Consider the following 11,757-nt stretch of genomic DNA (forward strand, 5'->3'; position numbering starts at 1 on the left):
CTATGTAAAGGTTGGCCTCGAGGGGTTATGGACGAGCTTCATCCATTTCTCTCAGTGTGGACTTGGACCACTGTGGCTTGACAGCAGGGATGGACTGAGAACAGAAATCGGCCTGGTTATTTCTAAAACACTGGGCCCCTACACCATCCCACTTTTAACCAGCAGTAACATTCACTGGACCCAATCCATGCCGGCTATTTTTACATACCAGGACTGTGAGAGGACTGTGAGACAGAGTTGAAGATGACTTTGCTGTCATCTTAGGGTGGTGCCAGTGTTGTCAGACTGGTGTAAGTGGATCGGACCAGGGTGGTGTTAGTGTTCTGGTGTATGTGGGTCTCACAAGGGTGGTGTCTGTGTTCTGGTGTATGTGGGTCGGGTCAGGGTGGTGCCAGTGTTCTGGTGTACGTGGGTCGGACCAGGGTGGTGCCAGTGTTCTGGTGTATATGGATCGGACCAGGGTGGTGTCAGTGTTCTGGTGTATGTGGGTCTCACCAGGGTGGTGTCCGTGTTCTGGTGTATGTGGGTCGGGTCAGGGTGGTGCCAGTGTTCTGGTGTACGTGGGTCAGACCAGGGTGGTGCCAGTGTTCTGGTGTATATGGATCGGACCAGGGTGGTGTCAGTGTTCTGGTGTATGTGGGTCGGACCAGGGTGGTGTCAGTGTTCTGGTGTATGTGGGTCGGGCCAGGGTGGTGTCAGTGTTCTGGTGTATGTGGGTCGGACCAGGGTGGTGCCAGTGTTCTAGTGTATGTGGGTCAGACCAGGGTGGTGCCAGTGTTCTAGTGTATGTGGGTCAGACCAGGGTGGTGCCAGTGTTCTAGTGTATGTGGGTCGGACCAGGGTGGTGTCAGTGTTCTGGTGTATGTGGGTCGGGCCAGGGTGGTGCCAGTGTTCTGGTTTATATGGGTCAGAGCAGGGTGGTGTCAGTGTTCTGGTGTATGTGGGTCAGACCAGGGTGGTGCCAGTGTTCTAGTGTACGTGGGTTGGACCAGGGTGGTGCCAGTGTTCTGGTTCATATGGGTCGGAACAGGGTGGTGTCAGTGTTCTGGTGTATATGTGTGTTTGTTTGTGTTAGTGTTTCACCAGGGATACTGCAACATGAAAGTCCAATCAGAACCAGTCAAAAGTTTGGACACACCTACTCATTCAATTTTTTTTAAAAATGTGTACTATTTTAACATTGTAGAATAATAGTAAAAACATCACAGCTATGAAAAAAACACATAGGGAAACATGTAGAAACCAAAAAAGTGCTAAACAAATCAAAATATATTTTAGATTTTAGATTCTTCAAAGTAGCCACCCTTTGTCTTGATGACAGCTTTGCACACTCTTGGCATTTATGGGTAAGGAGCCTGAAACCAAAGGTTTTATGGGTAAGGAGCCTGAAACCAAAGGTTTTATGGGTAAGGATTTATGTTTGTGAATGGAGGTCAGCCGTATCAGACTTGACTTCAGGAGTCGCGGCGAGATGAGAGGTGAAAGGTGAGAAGTCAAGGCCTACCTGATGGGATAAAGTGCTGCTGAAACTGCATGTTGGCCAGGGCCTGTTGGTACTGGAACATGTTGGAGGCGTTGAACATGGCAGTGGCACCGTTGGCTTTTTCAACTGTGGGTCTCTTTGGTAATGGAGGTAAAACAGGTGAGAGCCCCTGATAGAGGGACCCGATGGAGTGGAAAACACAAAACAAAAGGATAGAAGGAGCAGGGGGTGGGGGGGGGGGGGGGGTGGGGGTGAGGGGCGGGGGGGGAAGAAAAAATGGTGGTAGTGGAATCAAAGACAGGGAGAATACATCATTTCATTAGAATAGAAAGGCATCTCCATGAAGCAATCATTTTGAACCAAAAATAAGCAAGTCATTCTAAAGCAAGCAGTGTTCTATGTAACACTAGTCATTCTAAAGCAAGCAGTGTTCTATGTAACACTAGTCATTCTAAAGCAAGCAGTGTTCTATGTAACACTAGTCATTCTAAAGCAAGCAGTGTTCTATGTAACACTAGTCATTCTAAAGCAAGCAGTGTTCTATGTAACACTAGTACTTCTAAAGCAAGCAGTGTTCTATGTAACACTAGTCATTCTAAAGCAAGCAGTGTTCTATGTAACACTAGTCATTCTAAAGCAAGCAGTGTTCTATGTAACACTAGTCATTCTAAAGCAAGCAGTGTTCTATGTAACACTAGTCATTCTAAAGCAAGCAGTGTTCTATGTAACACTAGTCATTCTAAAGCAAGCAGTGTTCTATGTAACACTAGTCATTCTAAAGCAAGCAGTGTTCTATGTAACACTAGTACTTCTAAAGCAAGCAGTGTTCTATGTAACACTAGTCATTCTAAAGCAAGCAGTGTTCTATGTAACACTAGTCCTTCTAAAGCAAGCAGTGTTCTATGTAACACTAGTCATTCTAAAGCAAGCAGTGTTCTATGTAACACTAGTACTTCTAAAGCAAGCAGTGTTCTATGTAACACTAGTCATTCTAAAGCAAGCAGTGTTCTATGTAACACTAGTCATTCTAAAGCAAGCAGTGTTCTATGTAACACTAGTCCTTCTAAAGCAAGCAGTGTTCTATGTAACACTAGTCATTCTAAAGCAAGCAGTGTTCTATGTAACACTAGTCATTCTAAAGCAAGCAGTGTTCTATGTAACACTAGTCATTCTAAAGCAAGCAGTGTTCTATGTAACACTAGTCATTCTAAAGCAAGCAGTGTTCTATGTAACACTAGTCATTCTAAAGCAAGCAGTGTTCTATGTAACACTAGTCATTCTAAAGCAAGCAGTGTTCTATGTAACACTAGTCATTCTAAAGCAAGCAGTGTTCTATGTAACACTAGTCATTCTAAAGCAAGCAGTGTTCTATGTAACACTAGTCATTCTAAAGCAAGCAGTGTTCTATGTAACACTAGTCATTCTAAAGCAAGCAGTGTTCTATGTAACACTAGTCATTCTAAAGCAAGCAGTGTTCTATGTAACACTAGTCCTTCTAAAGCAAGCAGTGTTCTATGTAATACTAGTCATTCTAAAGCAAGCAGTGTTCTATGTAACACTAGTACTTCTAAAGCAAGCAGTGTTCTATGTAACACTAGTCATTCTAAAGCAAGCAGTGTTCTATGTAACACTAGTCATTCTAAAGCAAGCAGTGTTCTATGTAACACTAGTCATTCTAAAGCAAGCAGTGTTCTATGTAACACTAGTACTTCTAAAGCAAGCAGTGTTCTATGTAACACTAGTCATTCTAAAGCAAGCAGTGTTCTATGTAACACTAGTACTTCTAAAGCAAGCAGTGTTCTATGTAACACTAGTCCTTCTAAAGCAAGCAGTGTTCTATGTAACACTAGTCATTCTAAAGCAAGCAGTGTTCTATGTAACACTAGTACTTCTAAAGCAAGCAGTGTTCTATGTAACACTAGTCATTCTAAAGCAAGCAGTGTTCTATGTAACACTAGTCATTCTAAAGCAAGCAGTGTTCTATGTAACACTAGTCATTCTAAAGCAAGCAGTGTTCTATGTAACACTAGTCATTCTAAAGCAAGCAGTGTTCTATGTAACACTAGTCATTCTAAAGCAAGCAGTGTTCTATGTAACACTAGTACTTCTAAAGCAAGCAGTGTTCTATGTAACACTAGTCATTCTAAAGCAAGCAGTGTTCTATGTAACACTAGTCATTCTAAAGCAAGCAGTGTTCTATGTAACACTAGTCATTCTAAAGCAAGCAGTGTTCTATGTAACACTAGTCATTCTAAAGCAAGCAGTGTTCTATGTAACACTAGTCATTCTAAAGCAAGCAGTGTTCTATGTAACACTAGTCATTCTAAAGCAAGCAGTGTTCTATGTAACACTAGTACTTCTAAAGCAAGCAGTGTTCTATGTAACACTAGTCATTCTAAAGCAAGCAGTGTTCTATGTAACACTAGTCCTTCTAAAGCAAGCAGTGTTCTATGTAACACTAGTCATTCTAAAGCAAGCAGTGTTCTATGTAACACTAGTACTTCTAAAGCAAGCAGTGTTCTATGTAACACTAGTCATTCTAAAGCAAGCAGTGTTCTATGTAACACTAGTCATTCTAAAGCAAGCAGTGTTCTATGTAACACTAGTCCTTCTAAAGCAAGCAGTGTTCTATGTAACACTAGTCATTCTAAAGCAAGCAGTGTTCTATGTAACACTAGTCATTCTAAAGCAAGCAGTGTTCTATGTAACACTAGTCATTCTAAAGCAAGCAGTGTTCTATGTAACACTAGTCATTCTAAAGCAAGCAGTGTTCTATGTAACACTAGTCATTCTAAAGCAAGCAGTGTTCTATGTAACACTAGTCATTCTAAAGCAAGCAGTGTTCTATGTAACACTAGTCATTCTAAAGCAAGCAGTGTTCTATGTAACACTAGTCATTCTAAAGCAAGCAGTGTTCTATGTAACACTAGTCCTTCTAAAGCAAGCAGTGTTCTATGTAACACTAGTCATTCTAAAGCAAGCAGTGTTCTATGTAACACTAGTCATTCTAAAGCAAGCAGTGTTCTATGTAACACTAGTCATTCTAAAGCAAGCAGTGTTCTATGTAACACTAGTCCTTCTAAAGCAAGCAGTGTTCTATGTAATACTAGTCATTCTAAAGCAAGCAGTGTTCTATGTAACACTAGTACTTCTAAAGCAAGCAGTGTTCTATGTAACACTAGTCATTCTAAAGCAAGCAGTGTTCTATGTAACACTAGTCATTCTAAAGCAAGCAGTGTTCTATGTAACACTAGTCATTCTAAAGCAAGCAGTGTTCTATGTAACACTAGTACTTCTAAAGCAAGCAGTGTTCTATGTAACACTAGTCATTCTAAAGCAAGCAGTGTTCTATGTAACACTAGTACTTCTAAAGCAAGCAGTGTTCTATGTAACACTAGTCCTTCTAAAGCAAGCAGTGTTCTATGTAACACTAGTCATTCTAAAGCAAGCAGTGTTCTATGTAACACTAGTACTTCTAAAGCAAGCAGTGTTCTATGTAACACTAGTCATTCTAAAGCAAGCAGTGTTCTATGTAACACTAGTCATTCTAAAGCAAGCAGTGTTCTATGTAACACTAGTCCTTCTAAAGCAAGCAGTGTTCTATGTAACACTAGTCATTCTAAAGCAAGCAGTGTTCTATGTAACACTAGTCCTTCTAAAGCAAGCAGTGTTCTATGTAACACTAGTCATTCTAAAGCAAGCAGTGTTCTATGTAACACTAGTCCTTCTAAAGCAAGCAGTGTTCTATGTAACACTAGTCCTTCTAAAGCAAGCAGTGTTCTATGTAACACTAGTCCTTCTAAAGCAAGCAGTGTTCTATGTAACACTAGTCATTCTAAAGCAAGCAGTGTTCTATGTAACACTAGTCCTTCTAAAGCAAGCAGTGTTCTATGTAACACTAGTCCTTCTAAAGCAAGCAGTGTTCTATGTAACACTAGTCCTTCTAAAGCAAGCAGTGTTCTATGTAACACTAGTCATTCTAAAGCAAGCAGTGTTCTATGTAACACTAGTCCTTCTAAAGCAAGCAGTGTTCTATGTAACACTAGTCCTTCTAAAGCAAGCAGTGTTCTATGTAACACTAGTCCTTCTAAAGCAAGCAGTGTTCTATGTAACACTAGTCCTTCTAAAGCAAGCAGTGTTCTATGTAATACTAGTGCTAAAACAAGCAGTGTTCTATGTAATACTAGTGCTAAAACAAGCAGTGTTCTATGTAACACTAGTCCTTAAACAAGCAGTGTTCTATGTAACACTAGTCCTTCTAAAGCAAGCAGTGTTCTATGTAACACTAGTCCTTCTAAAACAAGCAGTGTTCTATGTAACACTAGTCTTAAAGCAAGCAGTGTTCTATGTAACACTAGTCTTAAAACAAGCAGTATTCTAGGTAACAGTAGTCCTAAAACAAGCAGAGTTCTATGTAACACTAGTCCTTCTAAAACAAGCCGTGTTCTATGTAACACAAGTCCTTCTAAAACAAGCAGTGTTCTATGTAACACTTGTCCTTAAACAAGCAGTGTTCTATGTAATACTAGTGCTAAAACAAGCAGTGTTCTATGTAACACTAGTCCTTAAACAAGCAGTGTTCTATGTAACACTAGTCCTTCTAAAGCAAGCAGTGTTCTATGTAACACTAGTCCTTCTAAAACAAGCAGTGTTCTATGTAACACTTGTCCTTAAACAAGCAGTGTTCTATGTAACAGTAGTCCTTCTAAAACAAGCAGTGTTCTATGTAACACTAGTCCTTCTAAAACAAGCAGTGTTCTATGTAACACAAGTCCTAAAGCAAGCAGCGTTCTATGTAACACTAGTCATTCTAAAACAAGCAGTGTTCTATGTAACCTCTACTATGGTCCTCTACTCCTACTAAAGCAAGACAGTGGTCTGCTCCTCTACTCCTACTAAAGCAAGACAGTGGTCTGTTCCTCTACTCCTACTAAAGCAAGACAGTGGTGCTGGTCCTCTACTCCTACTAAAGCAAGACAGTGGTCTGGTCCTCTACTCCTACTAAAGCAAGACAGTGGTCTGGTCCTCTACTCCTACTAAAGCAAGACAGTGGTCTGGTCCTCTACTCCTACTAAAGCAAGACAGTGGTCTGGTCCTCTACTCCTACTAAAGCAAGACAGTGGTCTGGTCCTCTACTCCTACTAAAGCAAGACAGTGTTGCTGGTCCTCTACTCCTACTAAAGCAAGACAGTGGTCTGTTCCTCTACTCCTACTAAAGCAAGACAGTGGTGCTGGTCCTCTACTCCTACTAAAGCAAGACAGTGGTCTGTTCCTCTACTCCTACTAAAGCAAGACAGTGGTGCTGGTCCTCTACTCCTACTAAAGCAAGACAGTGGTCTGGTCCTCTACTCCTACTAAAGCAAGACAGTGGTCTGGTCCTCTACTCCTACTAAAGCAAGACAGTGTTGCTGGTCCTCTACTCCTACTAAAGCAAGACAGTGGTCTGGTCCTCTACTCCTACTAAAGCAAGACAGTGTTGCTGGTCCTCTACTCCTACTAAAGCAAGACAGTGGTGCTGGTCCTCTACTCCTACTAAAGCAAGACAGTGGTCTGGTCCTCTACTCCTACTAAAGCAAGACAGTGGTCTGGTCCTCTACTCCTACTAAAGCAAGACAGTGGTTTGGTCCTCTACTCCTACTAAAGCAAGACAGTGGTCTGGTCCTCTACTCCTACTAAAGCAAGACAGTGGGCTGGTCCTCTACTCCTACTAAAGCAAGACAGTCGTCTGGTCCTCTACTCCTACTAAAGCAAGACAGTGGTCTTGTCCTCTACTCCTACTAAAGCAAGACAGTGGTCTGGTCCTCTACTCATACTAAAGCAAGACAGTGGTCTGGTCCTCTACTCCTACTAAAGCAAGACAGTGGTCTGGTCCTCTACTCCTACTAAAGCAAGACAGTGTTGCTGGTCCTCTACTCCTACTAAAGCAAGACAGTGTTGCTGGTCCTCTACTCCTACTAAAGCAAGACAGTGGTCTGGTCCTCTACTCCTACTAAAGCAAGACAGTGGTCTGGTCCTCTACTCCTACTAAAGCAAGTCAGTGTTGCTGGTCCTCTACTCCTACTAAAGCAAGACAGTGGTCTGGTCCTCTACTACTACGAAAGCAAGACAGTGGGCTGGTCCTCTACTCCTACTAAAGCAAGACAGTGGGCTGGTCCTCTACTCCTACTAAAGCAAGACAGTGGTCTGGTACTCTACTCCTACTAAAGCAAGACAGTGGTCTGGTCCTCTACTCCTACTAAAGCAAGACAGTGGGCTGGTCCTCTACTCCTACTAAAGCAAGACAGTGGGCTGGTCCTCTACTCCTACTAAAGCAAGACAGTGGGCTGGTCCTCTACTCCTACTAAAGCAAGACAGTGTTGCTGGTCCTCTACTCCTACTAAAGCAAGACAGTGGTGCTGGTCCTCTACTCCTACTAAAGCAAGACAGTGTTGCTGGTCCTCTACTCCTACTAAAGCAAGACAGTGGTCTGGTCCTCTACTCCTACTAAAGCAAGTCAGTGTTGCTGGTCCTCTACTCCTACTAAAGCAAGACAGTGGTCTGGTCCTCTACTCCTACTAAAGCAAGACAGTGGGCTGGTCCTCTACTCCTACTAAAGCAAGACAGTGGGCTGGTCCTCTACTCCTACTAAAGCAAGACAGTGGTCTGGTCCTCTACTCCTACTAAAGCAAGACAGTGGGCTGGTCCTCTACTCCTACTAAAGCAAGACAGTGGGCTGGTCCTCTACTCCTACTAAAGCAAGACAGTGGGCTGGTCCTCTACTCCTACTAAAGCAAGACAGTGGTCTGGTCCTCTACTCCTACTAAAGCAAGACAGTGGTCTGGTCCTCTACTCCTACTAAAGCAAGACAGTGGTCTGGTCCTCTACTCCTACTAAAGCAAGACAGTGGTCTGGTCCTCTACTCCTACTAAAGCAAGACAGTGGTCTGGTCCTCTACTCCTACTAAAGCAAGACAGTGGTCTGGTCCTCTACTCCTACTAAAGCAAGACAGTGGTCTGGTCCTCTACTCCTACTAAAGCAAGACAGTGGTCTGGTCCTCTACTCCTACTAAAGCAAGACAGTGTTGCTGGTCCTCTACTCCTACTAAAGCAAGACAGTGTTGCTGGTCCTCTACTCCTACTAAAGCAAGACAGTGTTGCTGGTCCTCTACTCCTACTAAAGCAAGACAGTGGTGCTGGTCTAGGAATTGTGATAACAATAGAAGTATTTACCAACATACAAACAATTTACACAGAAATAATGTGTGAATAATGCAAAAAATCACAGTGGTGTAAAAGTACTGAAGTAAAAATACTTTAAAGTACTACTTAAGTAGTATTTTGAGGTTTCCGTACTTTGCTATTCATATTTTTGACAACTTTTACTTCACTACATTCCTGACGAAAATAACGTACTTTTTAATCCAGTGATTTTTCCCTGACATCCAAAAGTACTCGTTACATTTTATAAGGAAAACGGTACAATTCACCCACTTATTAAGAGAATATCCCTGGTCATCCCTACTCCCTCTGATCTGGCAGACTCACTAAACACAAATGCTTCATTTGTAAATGATGTCTGAGTGTTGGATTGTGGTCCTGGCTATCCGTCAATACAAAAAAGAAGAGAACTTGTGCTGTCTGGTTTGCTTAATGTAAGGAATTTGAAATTATTTACACTTTTACCTTTACTTTTGATACGTATATTTATTTAAAATCAAATACTTTTAGACTTTTACTCAAGTAGTATTTAGTTAAATGGGTGACTTTCACTTTTAAGTCATTGTCTATTAAGGTATCTTTACTTTTACTCAAGTATGACAATTGGGTACTTCAACCCCCACAGTTCCCGCTCAGCCCAGTCAAAACTGTTCGCTGCTCTGGCCCCCCAATGGTGGAACAAACTCCCTCACGACGCCAGGACAGCGGAGTCAATCACCACCTTCCGGAGACACCTGAAACCCCACCTCTTTAAGGAATACCTAGGATAGGATAAAGTAATCCTTCTCACCCCCCTTAAAAGATTTAGATGCACTATTGTAAAGTGGCTGTTCCACTGGATGTCATAAGGTGAATGCACCAATTTGTAAGTCGCTCTGGATAAGAGCATCTGCTAAATGACTTAAATGTAAATGAACATAAACTAGCAATTATAACACATAATTGCTAACATATTAGGAGCTCTACAAAACAATGATAGTAATTATTGTACTGGTGATCATGGGTGACAACAGAAATGATGTTAACAGAGAAAAGCTTCACTTTTAGCTCCATGCTTCACAGTAGAAGCCTTGTTCATTCTGAGGTCCCTCTAGAAGCCCACCCATCCACCACAATTACACATCCAGAACTGGCAACAATAAGAAAATATATCATAAAAATTGCCAAATATTTATATTTGAATACTACTGAATAGACACTAATCATGCTTTTAACTACTGCATTCACTACATTAAATCCAGATAGACGTTTAAGTCGTGTTATGGATGAACTGACTATCAGGGATGAACTGACTATCAGGGATGAACTGACTATCAGGGATGAATAGACTATCAGGGATGAACTGACTATCAGGGATGAATAGACTATCAGGGATGAACTGACTATCAGGGATGAACTGACTATCAGGGATGAATAGACTATCAGGGATGAACTGACTATCAGGGATGAACTGACTATCAGGGATGAACTGACTGTCGACAGTATTCTAATACGAAAACTAAGGCCCTGTGCAGGTTTTGCAATTTCCGCCTCTTTCCCTTGTTGACCTAGAGATGGAATGGAAAGTGATACTGAGGTGAATTAACTGGGTACCATTTTATCCTGAATCAATTCATCACCCCACCAATGAAACTTTTATTTTTTTTATTTTTTTTATTTTACCTTTATTTAACTAGGCAAGTCAGTTAATGAACACATTCTTAATTTCAATGACGGCCTGGGAACAGTGGGTTAACTGCCTGTTCAGGGGCAGAACGACAGTTTTGTACCTTGTCAGCTCGGGTTTTGAACTTGCAACCTTCTGGTTACTAGTCCAACGCTCTAACCACTAGGCTACTAGGCTTCCCTAGCCACAATCAATTCATCACCCCAGCAAGGAAACATTTAGTTAACAGTAACTGAGATGTATTTAGTTTGAATCTAGCATAACAGAGCTGCATGCCAAGCTAAAAGGTGGAAGGTCATAGTACCAGGTCAAAGGTTGCGTCGAGGGGTCGCTTCAGTGATTTGACAGCCGTCTGAGTCTTAATTAGCAGGCAGCGAGCACGTGATGGCAACGGGCCAATGGGATTCAAGCGCATTAACATAAACCAGCAAGCAGAGGAGCATCATGGGGGCAGCAGCGTAGTTTGGGTTGGTGAGAAAGAAAAAAAAAAGAAAGAAAAAAAAGAAAAAAAAAATCATTGGAGTGCAATGTACAACAAACAACAGGTGGCCTTGACATCATTAATGTCTGTAGGGTTGTTACTGTAAACACTATGGTCTTGACATCATTAATGTCTGTAGGGTTGTTACTGTAAACACTATGGTATTGACATCATTAATGTCTGTAGGGTTGTTACTGTAAACACTATGGTCTTGACATCATTAATGTCTGTAGGGTTGTTACTGTAAACACTATGGTCTTCACATCATTAATGTCTGTAGGGTTGTTACTGTAAACACTATGGTCTTCACATCATTAATGTCTGTAGGGTTGTTACTGTAAACACTATGGTCTTCACATCATTAATGTCTGTAGGGTTGTTACTGTAAACACTATGGTCTTCACATCATTAATGTCTGTAGGGTTGTTACTGTAAACACTATGGTATTGACATCATTAATGGCTGTAGGGTTGTTACTGTAAACACTATGGTCTTCACATCATTAATGGCTGTAGGGTTGTTACTGTAAACACTATGGTCTTCACATCATTAATGGCTGTACGGTTGTTACTGTAAACACTATGGTCTTCACATCATTAATGGCTGTAGGGTTGTTACTGTAAACACTATGGTCTTGACATCATTAATGTCTGTAGGGTTGTTACTCTAAACACTATGGTCTTGACATCATTAATGTCTGTAGGGTTGTTACTGTAAACACTATGGTCTTCACATCATTAATGTCTGTAGGGTTGTTACTGTAAACACTATGGTCTTCACATCATTAATGTCTGTAGGGTTGTTACTGTAAACACTATGGTCTTGACATCATTAATGGCTGTAGGGTTGTTACTGTAAACACTATGGTCTTCACATCATTCATGTCTGTAGGGTTGTTACTGTAAACACTATGGTCTTCACATCATTAATG

General features: G+C 41.4%; 1 protein-coding gene across 1 annotated transcript in view; it reads right to left on the reverse strand.

The window, feature by feature from the left end:
* LOC118382647 (muscleblind-like protein 1) overlaps positions 1 to 11,757 on the reverse strand; it is a 185,046-nt gene that overhangs the window by 9,317 nt on the left and 163,972 nt on the right. The window contains 1 exon segment of the mRNA XM_052468603.1: positions 1,505 to 1,652. Within this exon segment, the coding sequence (XP_052324563.1) occupies positions 1,505 to 1,652 (148 nt within the window).

The sequence above is a fragment of the Oncorhynchus keta genome, chromosome 18 (assembly GCF_023373465.1).
Source record: "Oncorhynchus keta strain PuntledgeMale-10-30-2019 chromosome 18, Oket_V2, whole genome shotgun sequence".
NCBI lineage: Eukaryota > Metazoa > Chordata > Actinopteri > Salmoniformes > Salmonidae > Oncorhynchus > Oncorhynchus keta.